This window comes from Eriocheir sinensis, chromosome 24 (genome assembly GCF_024679095.1).
Source record: "Eriocheir sinensis breed Jianghai 21 chromosome 24, ASM2467909v1, whole genome shotgun sequence".
Taxonomy (NCBI): Eukaryota; Metazoa; Arthropoda; class Malacostraca; order Decapoda; family Varunidae; genus Eriocheir; species Eriocheir sinensis.
In genome coordinates, this window is record NC_066532.1 from 8,556,595 (window position 1) to 8,570,905 (window position 14,311).

Sequence of the window (14,311 nt, forward strand, 5' to 3'; positions counted from 1 at the left end):
AACATCACATATAAAAATGAACAGCATATACTAAAACAATGAACTTCCATAAAACTAGAAATTTGTAAACTCTTACATTCAATACATCTGATAATTATTATAATGCTACTAAGACTCACAAAAACCTGAAAGAGGAACTAGCAAAACATCACACACAAAAGAATAATAATAACAATAATAATAATAATAATAATTGTTCTTTTCCATAACCCAGGAATTGCTCTACTTAAAATCAAATACAGCACGTTTGTCAAGCGATAATAAGCATGCATTCTAGTACAAGGCCAGTATTTTATGAATAACAGCACACACATTACTATAGTCTGTTCTACCAAGCAATAACTCCTCGACAGTTGTAATATTGTACATATTTTTAAGGTGCAGGGACAAGGGACAACTCTCAATAACGTGTGTTTCCGTCTGCACCAGGCCGTAGGGGCACAGCCTCTCTTCCAAGGGGAGGCGGCCCGCCCCCGCCGGTTCCAACGACCTTTCTCCACCGCCAAGGAGTGAGCACTTAATCGCAGTCTTGTCCATGAAATACGTTCCTTATCATTAACCTGTTGATTGTTTTTGTATATTTCATGCACAACTAGAATTGGATTTATTTTCTTGTAAAAACTTAACCTATTAGAACCAGAGTTAATAATATTTAATCTCATATTCTGTTTGGCTTCTTCTACATCATCAACATTGTTAAAAGTGAGGTCAGTGATGTACCTAGACACTTGGTCGTTGTAACTCGTCACCAGCCTCACTGCGTGCATCAACGGGTCGTCATCCATAGTGTTTCTTTCTGGCCACATCTTATGGAAAAATTTTCTCTGTTTGGCTTTAATTAGGGCTCTAAGTGAAGGCAGTCCTAATTCCACCATGCATACGTCATTGTTAGTTGTCTTCCTTACACCCAATAATTGCTTTATGCACCATTTATATTGTTTTTCTATGGGTTTTATATCACAGTTTAGCCTCGATTCACATCCATAAAGCACCGAAGTTGTAACAGCTGCATCGAACACTTTTCTTAATAGAGAATGGTATATCGTTATTCCTATTTACAAATGATATGAACTTTAAAACATGACACATCTTCTTGTTGGCATGAAGCTTTACAGCTGTTGAGGGTGATCCATCATCAGTGAAAGGGCTTCCTAAATACATGTAATTATCACAGTAATCTATTTTGCTATCATTACATAATATTGCCTCTCTATCTTCATTGTTACCATTCACAACCATAAACTTTGTCTTATTACTGTTAATTACCATGCCATGCGATCTACAAAAGCTATATAAAATACTTATTTTTTTTATCATTCCTTCTCTGGTTGTAGACAGCAGTACTGTGTCGTCCATCATAACTAACACATGTAGCCATGAGAGAAAGCCGTCTGGAGGGCAGCCTTGTTTGATCATCTGTATCACTGCGTTTACATATATGACAAAGAGCACACATGATGTGGGGGAGCCTTGCCGAACACCGACAGTAGTAGCAATTAAAGAAGTTCCTATAACACAATTTGTATACTTATACATAGCGGCTAAAGCTAACAGCATTGTCGCTCCACACCCCAGCTGTTTTAGACATGTAAATAAATTTATCCTTGGTACACAGTCATACGCACGGCTAAAATCAACAAATGTTACAAATAATTTAAACTTCTTTCTTCTCGCAACATCCATCAACAATCTGAGTGTGAGTAAATGTTCAGTGCAACCCCGCCCCGCCTGGCTGCCTGCCTGCTCGCGGTACGGCACGAACCACTGGGTGAGTCGAGCACACAACACCATGTCGTACACCTTGGCCAGGCTGTTAATCACGTTTATAGGTCTACAATTACTAGGTTCTAACTTAGATCCACGTTTGAAAATTGGGAACGTTTTTGCATTCATCCAACCAGTAGGGTATGAACCAGTCATAAACAGTGAATTAAATAAGTAGCAATGACCATAATCCATCTAGCAGGCAGCCACTTAAGCAAAGCTGGTGGTAAGCCATCCGGGCCACTGGCTTTGTTAGACTTTAAACTTTTTATTTGGGTTTCCATCTCTATTGGCCTGATCGGTTCGTCTAACACGGGAATGGTAACCTGCGTGAATAGTTCGTCCACATCCAAATATTCAGTATTTGGCGGATTGAATATTTCTTCAAAGTAGGTTTTGAATGTGTCATCACTGGGTTTAGAGTCATTACTATTATCATATTCCGTTAATTCGCCACGCCAGTTAATTGCCTGCCATAGTTTTTCATGGTCTTTATCCTCCAGCATTCTCTCCCATCTGCCACGCGCGTCCACTACAACTGCCGCGCTGTTGTCTCGACGGCGGCTGCTGGAAGCACACCCATACAGCACCTCGGCTAGGTTCGATGCTACTTGGTTCATGTCATCATGTGCTTGTGTTTCTATGTCTATTTCGGTAAGTTTTAACAAAAATACATCACGATCAATATTTATAAAATGTAATGATGGCTTTACACGCGAGACGGCACCTGTCACTGCCGGGGTGTACTCAGCGCTGTGCCCACCCAAGTTGCCTGCTCGGGCTGCCAGTGTGTCCAGACAATGGGAAGGGGGCTGCAATGAGACGATTATTGGTGCATGGTCCGAGGGCAAACATTCCCTATCTATGACATCAAAATGCTTTATATACTTAACCAACTTCTCAGACACAACGCATGTATCCAACTCAGATATCCACTCCCCGCCCCTCTTGAATGTCTTTTTGCTCATAAAGTGTGCATTACTCGTTCTGAGGTTATTAACGACAAGCAACTTTTCTTCTATACACACACCCAATATAGCAGTAGCATTATCGTTAGGTGTGGGTACAGGGTCAGAGACAACAGGGTAGGAGTATGCCCGATAACCTATAAGGTTCCGGAGAGGTCCTTGTCAGATAGTCCTAGCCGAGAGTTCATGTCACCGATTATAAGGCATTCATTGTTGCATTTGTTTCTTTTTTACTCTCTCTTGAATCTTACTTAAATGTGCATAGTTAAAATATTCTGAGTCTGGTGGGGTATACAACATGCTCCAAAACAAAACTTCTGGTACACACTTAAGTTTGAACCATACTTGATCAGTCGTATCCTTATCAACATCAAACACGTAACTATTTTTTACAAATACACAAGTTCCACCTCTATTATAATTTTCTTTATCACAGCTGACATACGAAACGTAACCTGGAAAGAAAATTGGCAAGTTTGTCTTTATCTCATTCAAACATATGATATCATAATTATTTAATATAGACTCAACATGATCTTTTTCTATTTTTGTCTTGATCGAGTTAATGTTCCATGATATAATATTTATATTTTCCTGTGGTCTTTCTAAAAAAGGATGTGGCCTCCACCTGTCAACCGCTACCCCGTCCCTGTACAATACTCTCTCCCTGTAGTCGAGACGGATATTACAACCAGCGTTTGACGGCTTTCTCTTCTCCTCTTCTGCGTCTTTCAACCTTTTCCACTCTTTTCGTACTTCAGGATGAGAGTCTTTCATGATGTATATTCTCTTGTACGGTTCATTCATATTTTTCAGGCTCACCGTTTTTTCTAGTATCTTGTCGCGTACGGATTTGGAGTCGACCTTGACGAGTAGGGGGCGTGGTCTATTACTTCCCGGTACATGTTGGCCCAGTCGCTTGTGTGACCGGACCACCATCTCCGGGTCAGCTTCCACAGCACTCATCACCCTCTGAATCTTTGCTTCTTCTGTTGTTGCTCCGTCTAGTACCGTATGCTCGTCCGGCACTCCAAACAGTACTAGATTCGTCTCTCGCTTCTGCCGATCAACTTGCTCCATAAATAGTTGATGTTGCATGATGATTGCAGATTGTTTCTCGATTGTTTCTGCCATATCCTTAATTCTTGCTTTATTCTCATTGTCAGTTTCCACCACCATCCTACATCGTATGTCTGTTCCTTCTTCCAATATTTTATTCAGCTTCTCATCCTGTTTCGCCATCCACGTTCCTCCATCATCGTCTGCTGATAATATTGCGTCGATGAGTTTCTCTTTCGTTACCCAATTAAACTGGTGTCTTTGTAGTTTTTTGAGGTCAAAAATAGATTTCCCTCACATGGTAGTTGATTGAAGGAATTGTTCTCACTGGCGTATAAGTGTTGGTGGTAGCGAGTGTTCTAAGTGCTAATCGGCTCACGGATAGAGAAAGTCATCCGCCAGGGTTACTTTATTGGACAAAACATACACACCTCATTACGACAAGGACAACACATAGGATAGGTGTTTGTATGTGTATGCGTTTGTGTGAATGTTGTTTGTGTAGGTTAACATTTAAGTGTTGGTGTATGTGTGGAACAATGTGTAACGGTGGAAAACACACAGACATAGACGGACAGTCAAAGGTAAACGAGTACAAGGAAAGTTAACGATGAAGACGCGACACGGACTGAAACAAGTACTGGCGATGAACATTTAACATGAAAACACTGATAATCTTTTTAGTCTGTGTTTACAGCGCCCCATTTTCTTATGTCACTGAGGGGAAGGAGCACGGAATTCGAGCGGTGACTGCTACAGATTACTCCCCTATCCCCCCCCCCCCCCCAGTGACGAGGAAGGAGGAACGAAATCTTCCCTGGTGCGGGGGCGCTGTGGCAGACTTTGATGCGTTGTGGTGTGTAGTGTTACGCGGTGAGTTGCGCAGAGTAGAGTTGCGTTGAGGTGCGCGGTAAGTTGCGCTGAGATGCATTGCGTTGAGTAGTGTTCAGCTACGGTGAGTCGAGCTGGGGTGAGTAGTGCAGTGACAACAGCTACGGTGAGTCGAGCTGGAGTGAGTAATGCGGTGACAACGGCTACGGTGAGTCGAGCTGGAGTGAGTAATGAGGTGACAACAGCTACGGTGAGTCGAGCTGAAGTGAGTAATGCGGTGACAACAGCTACGGTGAGTCGAGCTGAAGTGAGTAGCGCGTAGGGGACAGCTACGGTGAGTCGAGCTGAGATGAGTAGCGCAATGAGGACAGCTACGGTAAGTCGAGCTGAAGTGTTGAGCAGCGATGAGTTGAGCAGCGAGGGGTTGAGCAGCGAGTTGAGCAGCGAGGAGTTGAGCAGCGTGAGTTGGGCTGCGTGAGGTGGGCTGCGTGAGGTGGGCTGTTTAATAGATCCTGGAAGGCTTGAATCCGCACTCCAAAATCGCGAACCACGTAGACGGGTCCTGAGCAGAAGAGTGGTGTTCTGAAGGACACCGCCGTAGTAGAGGAAGAGTTGCATGTCGTCGTCAGGTATGGTGAAGTCGATCGGCGTGGAGATGGGCGAAAGGCACTGGCGTAAACGCGCCGGGGGCCACGGCAGTCTGAGTGCGTCGAGGGAACTGCGTGTGAAGGCTCTAGCTGACGGCGTGTCAGGGGCCTCGGCAGTCGGTGAGAGTAGAACGACTGCGTGTATTAAAGGCGCCAGCTGCCAGCGTGTCAGGGGCCTCTGCAGTCCGTAAGGGCCTCGAACGACTGCGTGGTAAGGCGCTAGATGCCAGCGTGCCAGGAGCCACAGCTGGTTGAGGAGTGAGAGGCGCTAGCATATGCCAGGAGCCGCGGCAGTCGTGAGTGCGTCGAATGACTGTGTGGGAAGGCGCTAGATGCCAGCGAGCCGGAGGCCACAGCTGGTTGAAAAGTGAGGGGCGCTGACATGTGCCATGAGCCGCGGCAGTCCGTGAGAGTAGAACGAACTGCGTGTACTATAGGCGCTGGCTCGTACCAGGGGGCTCTGTGGCTCGGGGAGTGAACCAGTGTACAAAAAGGCACAGTAACACAACACTGTACGCTTAGTATGTAACACTGACACTAACTGTTGCTGGGGACGTGCTGCACTGAACTGTTGCTGGACACACTGCACTGTACACAAAGATCCACAAGTGTAGGATAATCCAAGAGGGCGGTGGTAGATCCAGGAGGCAGTGGTTAATCCAGGGGGCAGCTAGTAATCCCAGTAGGGTGTCACACTGTGTTTGCGTGTCTCTCCGAGTCTGTGTGGTGTGTGGTGGCGTATACACTGAGTCTGTATGGCGTGTACACTGAGTCTGTGTGTGGCGTGTACACTGTGTGGCACTGTGTATCAGTAATGTGTCGCACTGTGTGTCTCAGTAATGTGTCGCACTGTGTTTGAGTGTTCACTGAGTCTTGTGTGCGTGTCACACGGTGTGCGTGTCTCAGTCGCCGTACCAGCGGAAAAGCAGGGAGGAGGAGGGGTGGGGGTGGGTGGTTGAGCGCCGGGAGGAGCACCATGGGGCACAAAAGATGCCTGGAGAGGGGGACAAAGGATGCGTGGAGGAGGCGCTGAAGATGCCTGGAGGAGGCGCACAGAGGGTGCCTGGAAGAGGTGCACAGAGGGTGCCTGGAAGAGGCGCACAGAGGGTGCCTGAAAGAGGCGCACAGAGGGTGCCTGGAAGAGGCGCACTAGGGGGTGTCTGGAAGAGGCGCAGAAGGCGTCTGGAGGAGGGCACAAAGGGTGACTGGAGGAGACGCAGAAGGCGTCTGGAGGAGGGCACAGAGGGTGCCTGGGGGAGGCACAGAGGGTGCCTGGAGAAGGCGCAGAAGGCGCCTGGGGGAGGGCGGGGGAGAACCCTGAAGGTGGCAACTACGCCTACGGCGCAATGCTTCTCCTGACCTGAGTGCTCAGCCTCGCGAGCCCCGAGCGGAGGTGAGGATTTTTGCCCCAGGAGAGGGCGGACGAATGCTCAAGTTACCCTGCCCAGGTCCTCCACTCTGGGAGACAGTGCCCTTGGTACGGCACCGGCTATAAGCCACCTTGAACCATAGCAACACTGCAGGGTCACCAATTGTTGGTGGTAGCGAGTGTTCTAAGTGCTAATCGGTTCATGGATAGAGAAAGTCATATCCGCCAGGGTTACTTTATTGGACAAAACATACACAGCACACACGCATACACACACAGCGAGTACAAACACTTTGAAGTGCCCCGCGTGTGGTACAATCTCCCCTCAGTGCTGATGTCCAACGTCACCTCCCTGAACAACAAGCTCGACGAGGTTATTACCACAGTGAGAACAATCAACCCGGACATAGTGGCAATAACGGAACCCTGGCAAGTGACCCCAGAGCTGTACCAGGTGGACGGGTACAGTGTGTTTTCCCGCCTCAGAGAGGGCAGGAGAGGCGGTTGAGTAGTAGTGTGGTGCCGAAACACTTTCAACCCCTCAGTGCTCGATGTGGACGTCCCCGATGAGGTGGAGGCAATGTGGATCAAAGCCACCCCCTCCCGCCACCCCCGCCAGGTTGACACCATTATTTTATGTACAGTGTACCATCCACCCCGCTCTCCCTCCGGCCCTGCGTTAGTGAACCATCTCATCAATACAGTGGACGCTACACGTGTTAGGTACCCCGGCGCTAAGTTCGTGATATGTGGGGACTTCAATGAACTAGACATTGCGGACGTTACCAACCACCTGTGCCTCACACAACTTGTTAATTTTCCCACGCACGAAAGGAACACGCTGGACCTTATCCTCACTGACCTGACAGACTGGTACTCCCCCCCTCAGCCCCTCCCCCCCATGGGCCGAAGCAATCACACCTCAGTCCTGTGGACGCCGTCCCCTACCATCTCACGGAGGTGCGAAACGGCCAAGAGGACCACCCGCCCGACACCTGACTCCAAGATTAGGCAGTTTGGGCAGTGGTTGGTGGGCTATCCTTGGGTCGAGGTCCTTACAGTTCGTGACGTCACGGGGAAGTGGAACAACTACCTCGCCACCATCACTCAGGCGTATCACCACTTCTTCCCCACCAAGACACAACACACCCACCCAGCCGACCTGCCTTGGATGACCTCCAGGATTAAGGCCATAATGCAGCAAAGGAACCGCGCCTTCCACACGGACCGAGCAAGATACAGGACCCTTCGCAACACAGTCATCAGGGATAACGCAGTGGCGAAGAAGGAGTACCACCCCCAAGAACTACAACACCTGGAGGGCAATAACACCAGCAAGTTGTTCTCCAAGATACGCCATTTGTGTGGTCTGGGCAACCCGTCGTCGGCTTTCCCCTTTCTCCCCTCCTTCTCCTCCCCCCTTAAGATAGCTGAACTGATTAACTCTCACTTTTCCTCCATCTGTCAAAGCCTTCCCCCCCTAGACCTTGCCTCCCTCCCCGCCTACCTACCCTACCCGTCTAATCCTCCCTCTGTGGAGGAGTTTCAAGTTGCCGAAAAGCTCAGATCTCTCAAACTCAAAAGGTCTACTACACCTCTAGATTTACCCATAAAGCTTTATCAGGAGTTTTCCTATGAACTTGCTACCCCCCTTGCCTCCATCATAAATGCCTCCCTCACTCAGAGTAGATGCCCCACAGATTGGAAAACCTCATTCGTCACTCCCATCCCCAAAGTCACCAACCCCACCTCACTTAATGAACTAAGACCCATTGCCATCACTCCAATCCCGAGCCTGCTTTGTGAAGACTTTGTATTTAGCTGGGCATATGATACTATTCATTACAAAATTGATCAGAGGCAGTTCGGCAACGTTAGAGCCTCCTCCACAACACATTGCCTCATTAGTTTCCTTGATTTCATTCTAAAAAACCTGGAAACCAGAAAAAACTTCCTCTGCCCTCGCCTTTATTGACTTTCGGAAAGCCTTCGACCTGGTTGACCACACCACTGTCATCACCAAGGCCATAAACATCTGCCTGCCCTCCCACCTGACATCCTGGCTGGAGGACTTCCTGACGCACCGGCACCAAGCTGTGCGTCATCAGGGCTGCACCTCCGCCCTCCAGCCCCTCTCTGCTGGGGTGCCACAAGGGACGGGCATGGGTCCTCTTTGCTTCCTTATTCTGATCAACAATGCACTGTTAGACGCCCCTCATCGCTGGGAGTACGTGGATGATTCTACAGTGGGCATCTCCATCAACAACACAGCCCCTGACTACACGCCCCTACAACACATCCTGGACCGACTACAGAGCTGGACGCAAGACAACCACGTCACCATCAACACCAACAAGACGGTGGTGATGCATTTTCACACCTCCACCACTGCCATCCCACCGCCAGCCCTGGAGGTTGGCCCTCACCAGCTGCAGGTGGTTGAATCCACCAAACTACTTGGAGTCACCCTGGACAGCAAGCTGAGCTGGGGCAAGCACGTCACCACCATCATCAGGGCGGCTTCCTACAAACTTTTCATGCTGAGGCGCATGAATTAAGGCACTGGGAGCCCCCCAAAGGTCGCTCTAGGACCTGTACACCACCTTCATCCTTCCCAGACTCCTCTACGCCTCTCCTGCTTGGGCTTCCTCCATCAATAAGACCCAGCAACGCCAATTAGAGAGAGTGCAAAGGCATGCATGCAGACAGATTCTGGGTAATTCTTACACTAACTACGAGCATGCACTCACCCAGCTGAATATGCCCACCCTACAGGACCGATACCAGACAAACCTGACCAAATTCGGCAAGTCCCTCCTCCACAACCCCCGTCATAGAGATCTACTTCCACCCCCCCTCCCTCCCCCACTAGACCCACAAGACACCACAATATTCTCGTCCCGGTCAAAACTCGCACGGACAGGTATCGGCTTAGTGTGATACCGACACTTGTGAGGGTCATTAACACCTCCATGATCACATGACCCCTCCACTCCTACACACACACACACACACACACACACACACACACACACACACACACACACACATCACCCTTCCCCACTTCCCCCATTACTCACCACATTACTCATTGTATGGTATTTTTGTGTATTTTCAGCCTTATGGCTGCCTACAAATGAATAAACCATTTATTATTATTATTATTATTATTACACACACACACACACACACACACACACACACACACACACACACACACACACACACACTGGCACGGAGTAGCAGAGTACGACTTGTGCGAGGTGTGTCTCCTGGTCGCCGGAGTCTAAGTCTATATATACCAAGTCAAGTCACTCTGCTTCAAAACTGCGACCGGTACGCGCAGGAGGCAGTTTTGGGGCGGAGCAGCGGGATAACGTCACTTGGAGCCAAAAAAAAATACCCGCCAGTTCAGGGGTGACTAAAGTTGGGGCCGTATGTGCACTCTGGATGTGTATCTCGCCTTCTTTCACAGCGCGTTCAGGCAAGCCACTGACGAAAAAATGTCTTTTTATTGTGCTATTGCGTGACTGTAATTTCAATGCCTACAAACGGCGGTGTGGGGTGTGAAGAAGGGCATGTTGAAGTGATTGATTTAAATTAGTACGCCTTTCCTCGTTTTCTCTAAATCCCTGTTTCTACATTCTCTAGTTAGGCTCCAAGCAGTGTCACGCATTAACCACGCCTCGGCCGTGTCTCCTAGCACAAACCTACGTATGACTTGACTCGGTGTATATAGACTTAGGCCGGAGTCACGTGTCCTCCCTCGACCGTGTGGCGTTACCATTCTCGGTCCTGGACCCACACTATCTCGTAGCAGTTGGAGCGGTGCTGCCCGTCCACTACTTTGTTAGCACAGAACGGATTCACGGCGCTGTGCCATATCTTGAAGCCGATACAGTCCAGAAGGAGAAAGTATTTCCAGAATACTTTATGACTTGGCAGAAGGTCTGGAAAACATACAAGATTATGAATATTCTTTACGAGTTGAAAAAACGTGAAGCCTACAGTTTGACGTAGTTTGTCCTACTCTGAATATAAAGGAAAAAGACGTCGAGAAGTTTTCAGGAATTGATCAGTTTGCGTGAGGAGTAAGAAGAGACAACTTGAGATCATCCAGTAAAACACACAGTTATTTGCAGCCTCCGTCTGGCAGAGGAGGCCGACCCTCCCCACACAGGAACGTTACCTCTGAGATTGTTGTCCATGTGGATCTCCATCGCTATCATCTTGACGTTCTTCAGCAGGTTGGGAGTCTTCCCAAAAACGTCCCCAAAGAAAGCGACTTCGGACCCCTCCACATCAATCTTGAGGACGTCAATGACACTGTTGAGGAGGCCGAGCCTCGAGAGGATGTTGGCGTAGCGGTCCACCTGTGGGTACAGTGCTGACTGTCATGTTCCTCTCCCGTACTTATGTATGTATATCACTGGCAGTGATACAGTAATGTGCAGCGAAGATAATAATGTAAAGTAACTGGAAGAGAGGGCAGATTATATATATATATATATATATATATATATATATATATATATATATATATATATATATATATATATATATATATATATATATATATATATATATATATATATATATATATATATATATATATATATTACTCAAAGATTGGCAATGAAGATGAGGCAGAATAGAAGTCCATACAAAAAGGGCTTTTGTGATGTAGAAGCTTCTGATAGTAAACGAAGAATTTTTTTCCTTCATCTTCCTCAGAGACCAATAGACCACTGCAGGACAAAGGACTTTCCCAGTGCTCTTGGCCTCTCTGTCTCATGTTACTGTTCTCCATCTCTTTCGGCAAGGGATTTAATTGAATATCTCCACCTGGTGTTCTGTAGCCCTCGATTTCTTCACTTACTTGGGTGCCACTGTGTTACTATGGTTGTTCATCTGGTATCAGTTCTGCGCGTGACATAACTTGTCCAAGCTTCTTCTAATTTTTAATATTCACCCTATGTTTCCCAATCCCTGACACACTGTTCTTACTCTTAATCACAGTGGACAGTGTCAGGCGTCGCCAGTTGAGGCTGCTGGCGAGAGGGCAGCCTTACCTTCTTCTTGGCATGCGGACCGGTGTCGGTGAAGCCGGCGATGCCCAGGTTGAAGAAGCTGATTCTGGCGGTGCGGTTGTGATTCTCCTTTTTGATGGTGGGGTCGAAGGCAAACACCTGCAGGAAGTCGACCGTATGATAATGCGATTACAAACAAGTCGGGGCTACAAAACACACAAGGGCACAAGGAGAATGCATGAGGCCAGATATATATGGTAACTCCCGATCACTTGATTCACCATCGTCTTTCCCTGCCTAAAAGTGCATCAAGCCTTAAATCAAAATTTTGCATGAACTAAACATCTGCTTAATAGTTCCATTTATTTACTACCTACATATAACTCAGTCCTTGCCTGTCTCCTTCTCGAAGCTTAGTTTATCCAGTTTATACCCATTGCTTCAGGTCCCAACTTTTTTTGTTCAGTATAAGTACCCCGTCAACGCCACCTTTGTAAATCCCCCGACCCATTTAAATGTTTCAACACTTCATATTTTTAGAACAATCGGGTATTTTCATCATCTGCTGTGACCCTTCTCAGTGGACTCTTTCTTTAGTCGCATGGAACTGAAGCTTGTCTTTCCTGAGTAGTTGGTAGATTTTGGTGAACAGCATCTTTATCAGTTTCTTTTCTAGCTATCCCACTCCCGCAATTTAATCGCACTCTTACCAAACTTCTGTAGAATGATTGGCAGCTATGGATGGACGGCGTATGTGCTCTTTGCATCAGTGTTGAGTTTAGTCTCCGCACACTCAGAATATCACCGCGCTCGTAGCAAATTACCGCGTGAAATTACGGCAAAGGGACACATGAATCTCAGACGGAATAAATCAGGAAGGTGCCTTTCGTCTACTGTATTCTTTCCTGCAGGTTTGACTGGTCAGGAGGAAAGAGGACGTGTCTGAAACTGACTTTGAGATTTCTTACTATGGGGGTCACCTTCTGTTGTCTGCTGTACAGGAGGATCTTGAGGACGCTTTTTTTTCTCTCTTCTTTTCTTATCGCCTTCCAGTACCAGTTTTTTTTTTTTTTATTACTTGGGAATTGGGATGGGAAGTACCTAAGTTTACCCTTGTTTTTTGTTTTGTTTTTCGGAATCAGAAATATTCAGTCAATCAAAAAACTTACCCTGCAGCCCAGCTTCCTATCAACTTCGTCCTCGAATGACCAGTCATTCCCGATACCGAAAGAAAGGACAATACATTTCAAGGGAGTCACTTTGTACTTCTTGTCCACACACAGCCACTTGTTGCCGTCGATGTAACCCTTCTTGTTTCGCAGACGTCCTCCCAGCATCATCTGTTGAAGATTGAGAATTGTGGGACCACTCAGGACGACATTGGGAGGTAGTCCTAACTAACGATTCGTTAGTAACGAACTAAGTTGCATGTTGAGGTTGGGTAGTAGGAACTTTAGTAACTTGAAAGAAAAAAAGCGATCTAAAAGTTTGAGATGAAATGGAGTTGCTGACATCCAGACTGGACCACACTACTGAAAAAACGGCAGAATGTATGTAGTGCGGCGACTAGCCTGATGGGCGAGCCTCCCATAACTCCCTCTGCCAGTGGGGTACCTCTTTGGCCGAGGTGTGGCTCTCCCATCTCGCTGGTCGCGGGTTTGATCCCCGGCGCCGGCAAAATCTTTCTCTGTCTGGATTAATTTCTCGTGTGTTTCGTTAGTGGGAGTGTAGTAAAGAGAAATTTCTGGCATTTCACTTGTGGCAGCGGTGGGATCCTCTCCTGTGATTCTGTTGTGTCACCCCAAGTGGGTAACAGGTAGAGTGATGACCCATGCTCTCCGAAGTTCATAGAAAATGGAAAATCTCAACACACAGAAATTAGTCTACATACATAGGAATGGGAAGCCGTGTTGTGCGGCGACTAGCCTGATGGGCGAGCCTCCCATAACTCCCTCTGCCAGTGGGGTACCTCTTTGGCCGACTGGTTAAGGTGTGGCTCTCCCGTCTCGCTGGTCGCGGGTTCGATCCCCAGCGCCGGCAAAACCTTTCCTTGTCTGAATTAATTTTTCGTGTGTTTCGTTACACGCAGAGGTCGTGTGTGAGTGTAGTAAAGAGCAAATTATGGCATTTCATGTAGGAAAAAAAGGCTGTTTATAATAATATTATCATAATTAAAAAATAGTCCTGCATTTTCTTAAGCGGTTTGAATACTGCCTGAGATAATTCATTAGTAGTAGTAGTAGTAGTAGCAGTAGTAATAGTAGTAGCAGTAGTAGTTGTAGTGCTGTTATTGTCGTTTTTTATTGTGTATGATGTTTTCGTCGTCATCGTTGTTGGTGTAGTTGTCTCACAGTCACGGCCACGTCCCGCAAACTCACCTGCGTGTCACAGCGGACCCGCGGCGTTTGGATGTAGTTGAAAAACGGCTTGAGGTTGTCCATCCTCCGCAGCGCACACTTTTTCTTCCCTTAAGGAGAGAGGGAGTCACAGTCATGTACGAGAGATGCATTGGTAGTCTATTAAGAATTACCATTTCACTTTGGAAGCTGAATTCAACTAACTTAATCCCATTGCTGTAAGTCCCGTTTTCTTTATTATGTTCAAGTATATTTTATCAGTCATAGACTTCACAATCTCTTGACG

The 14,311-nt window shown here is 47.2% G+C and overlaps 1 protein-coding gene across 1 annotated transcript; it reads right to left on the bottom strand.

Annotated features, from left to right (window-relative positions):
• Positions 1 to 9,839: 9,839 nt before the first annotated feature.
• On the bottom strand, positions 9,840 to 14,125 carry LOC127003120 (uncharacterized). Its single transcript, XM_050869528.1, has 5 exons — positions 14,047 to 14,125; positions 12,838 to 13,008; positions 11,711 to 11,827; positions 10,828 to 11,011; positions 9,840 to 10,588 (listed from the first exon to the last, which is right to left on the bottom strand). The coding sequence occupies exons 1-5, from the start codon at positions 14,107 to 14,109 to the stop codon at positions 10,419 to 10,421; spliced, it is 705 nt and encodes a 234-aa protein (XP_050725485.1). The 5' UTR covers positions 14,110 to 14,125; the 3' UTR covers positions 9,840 to 10,418.
• Positions 14,126 to 14,311: the final 186 nt, after the last annotated feature.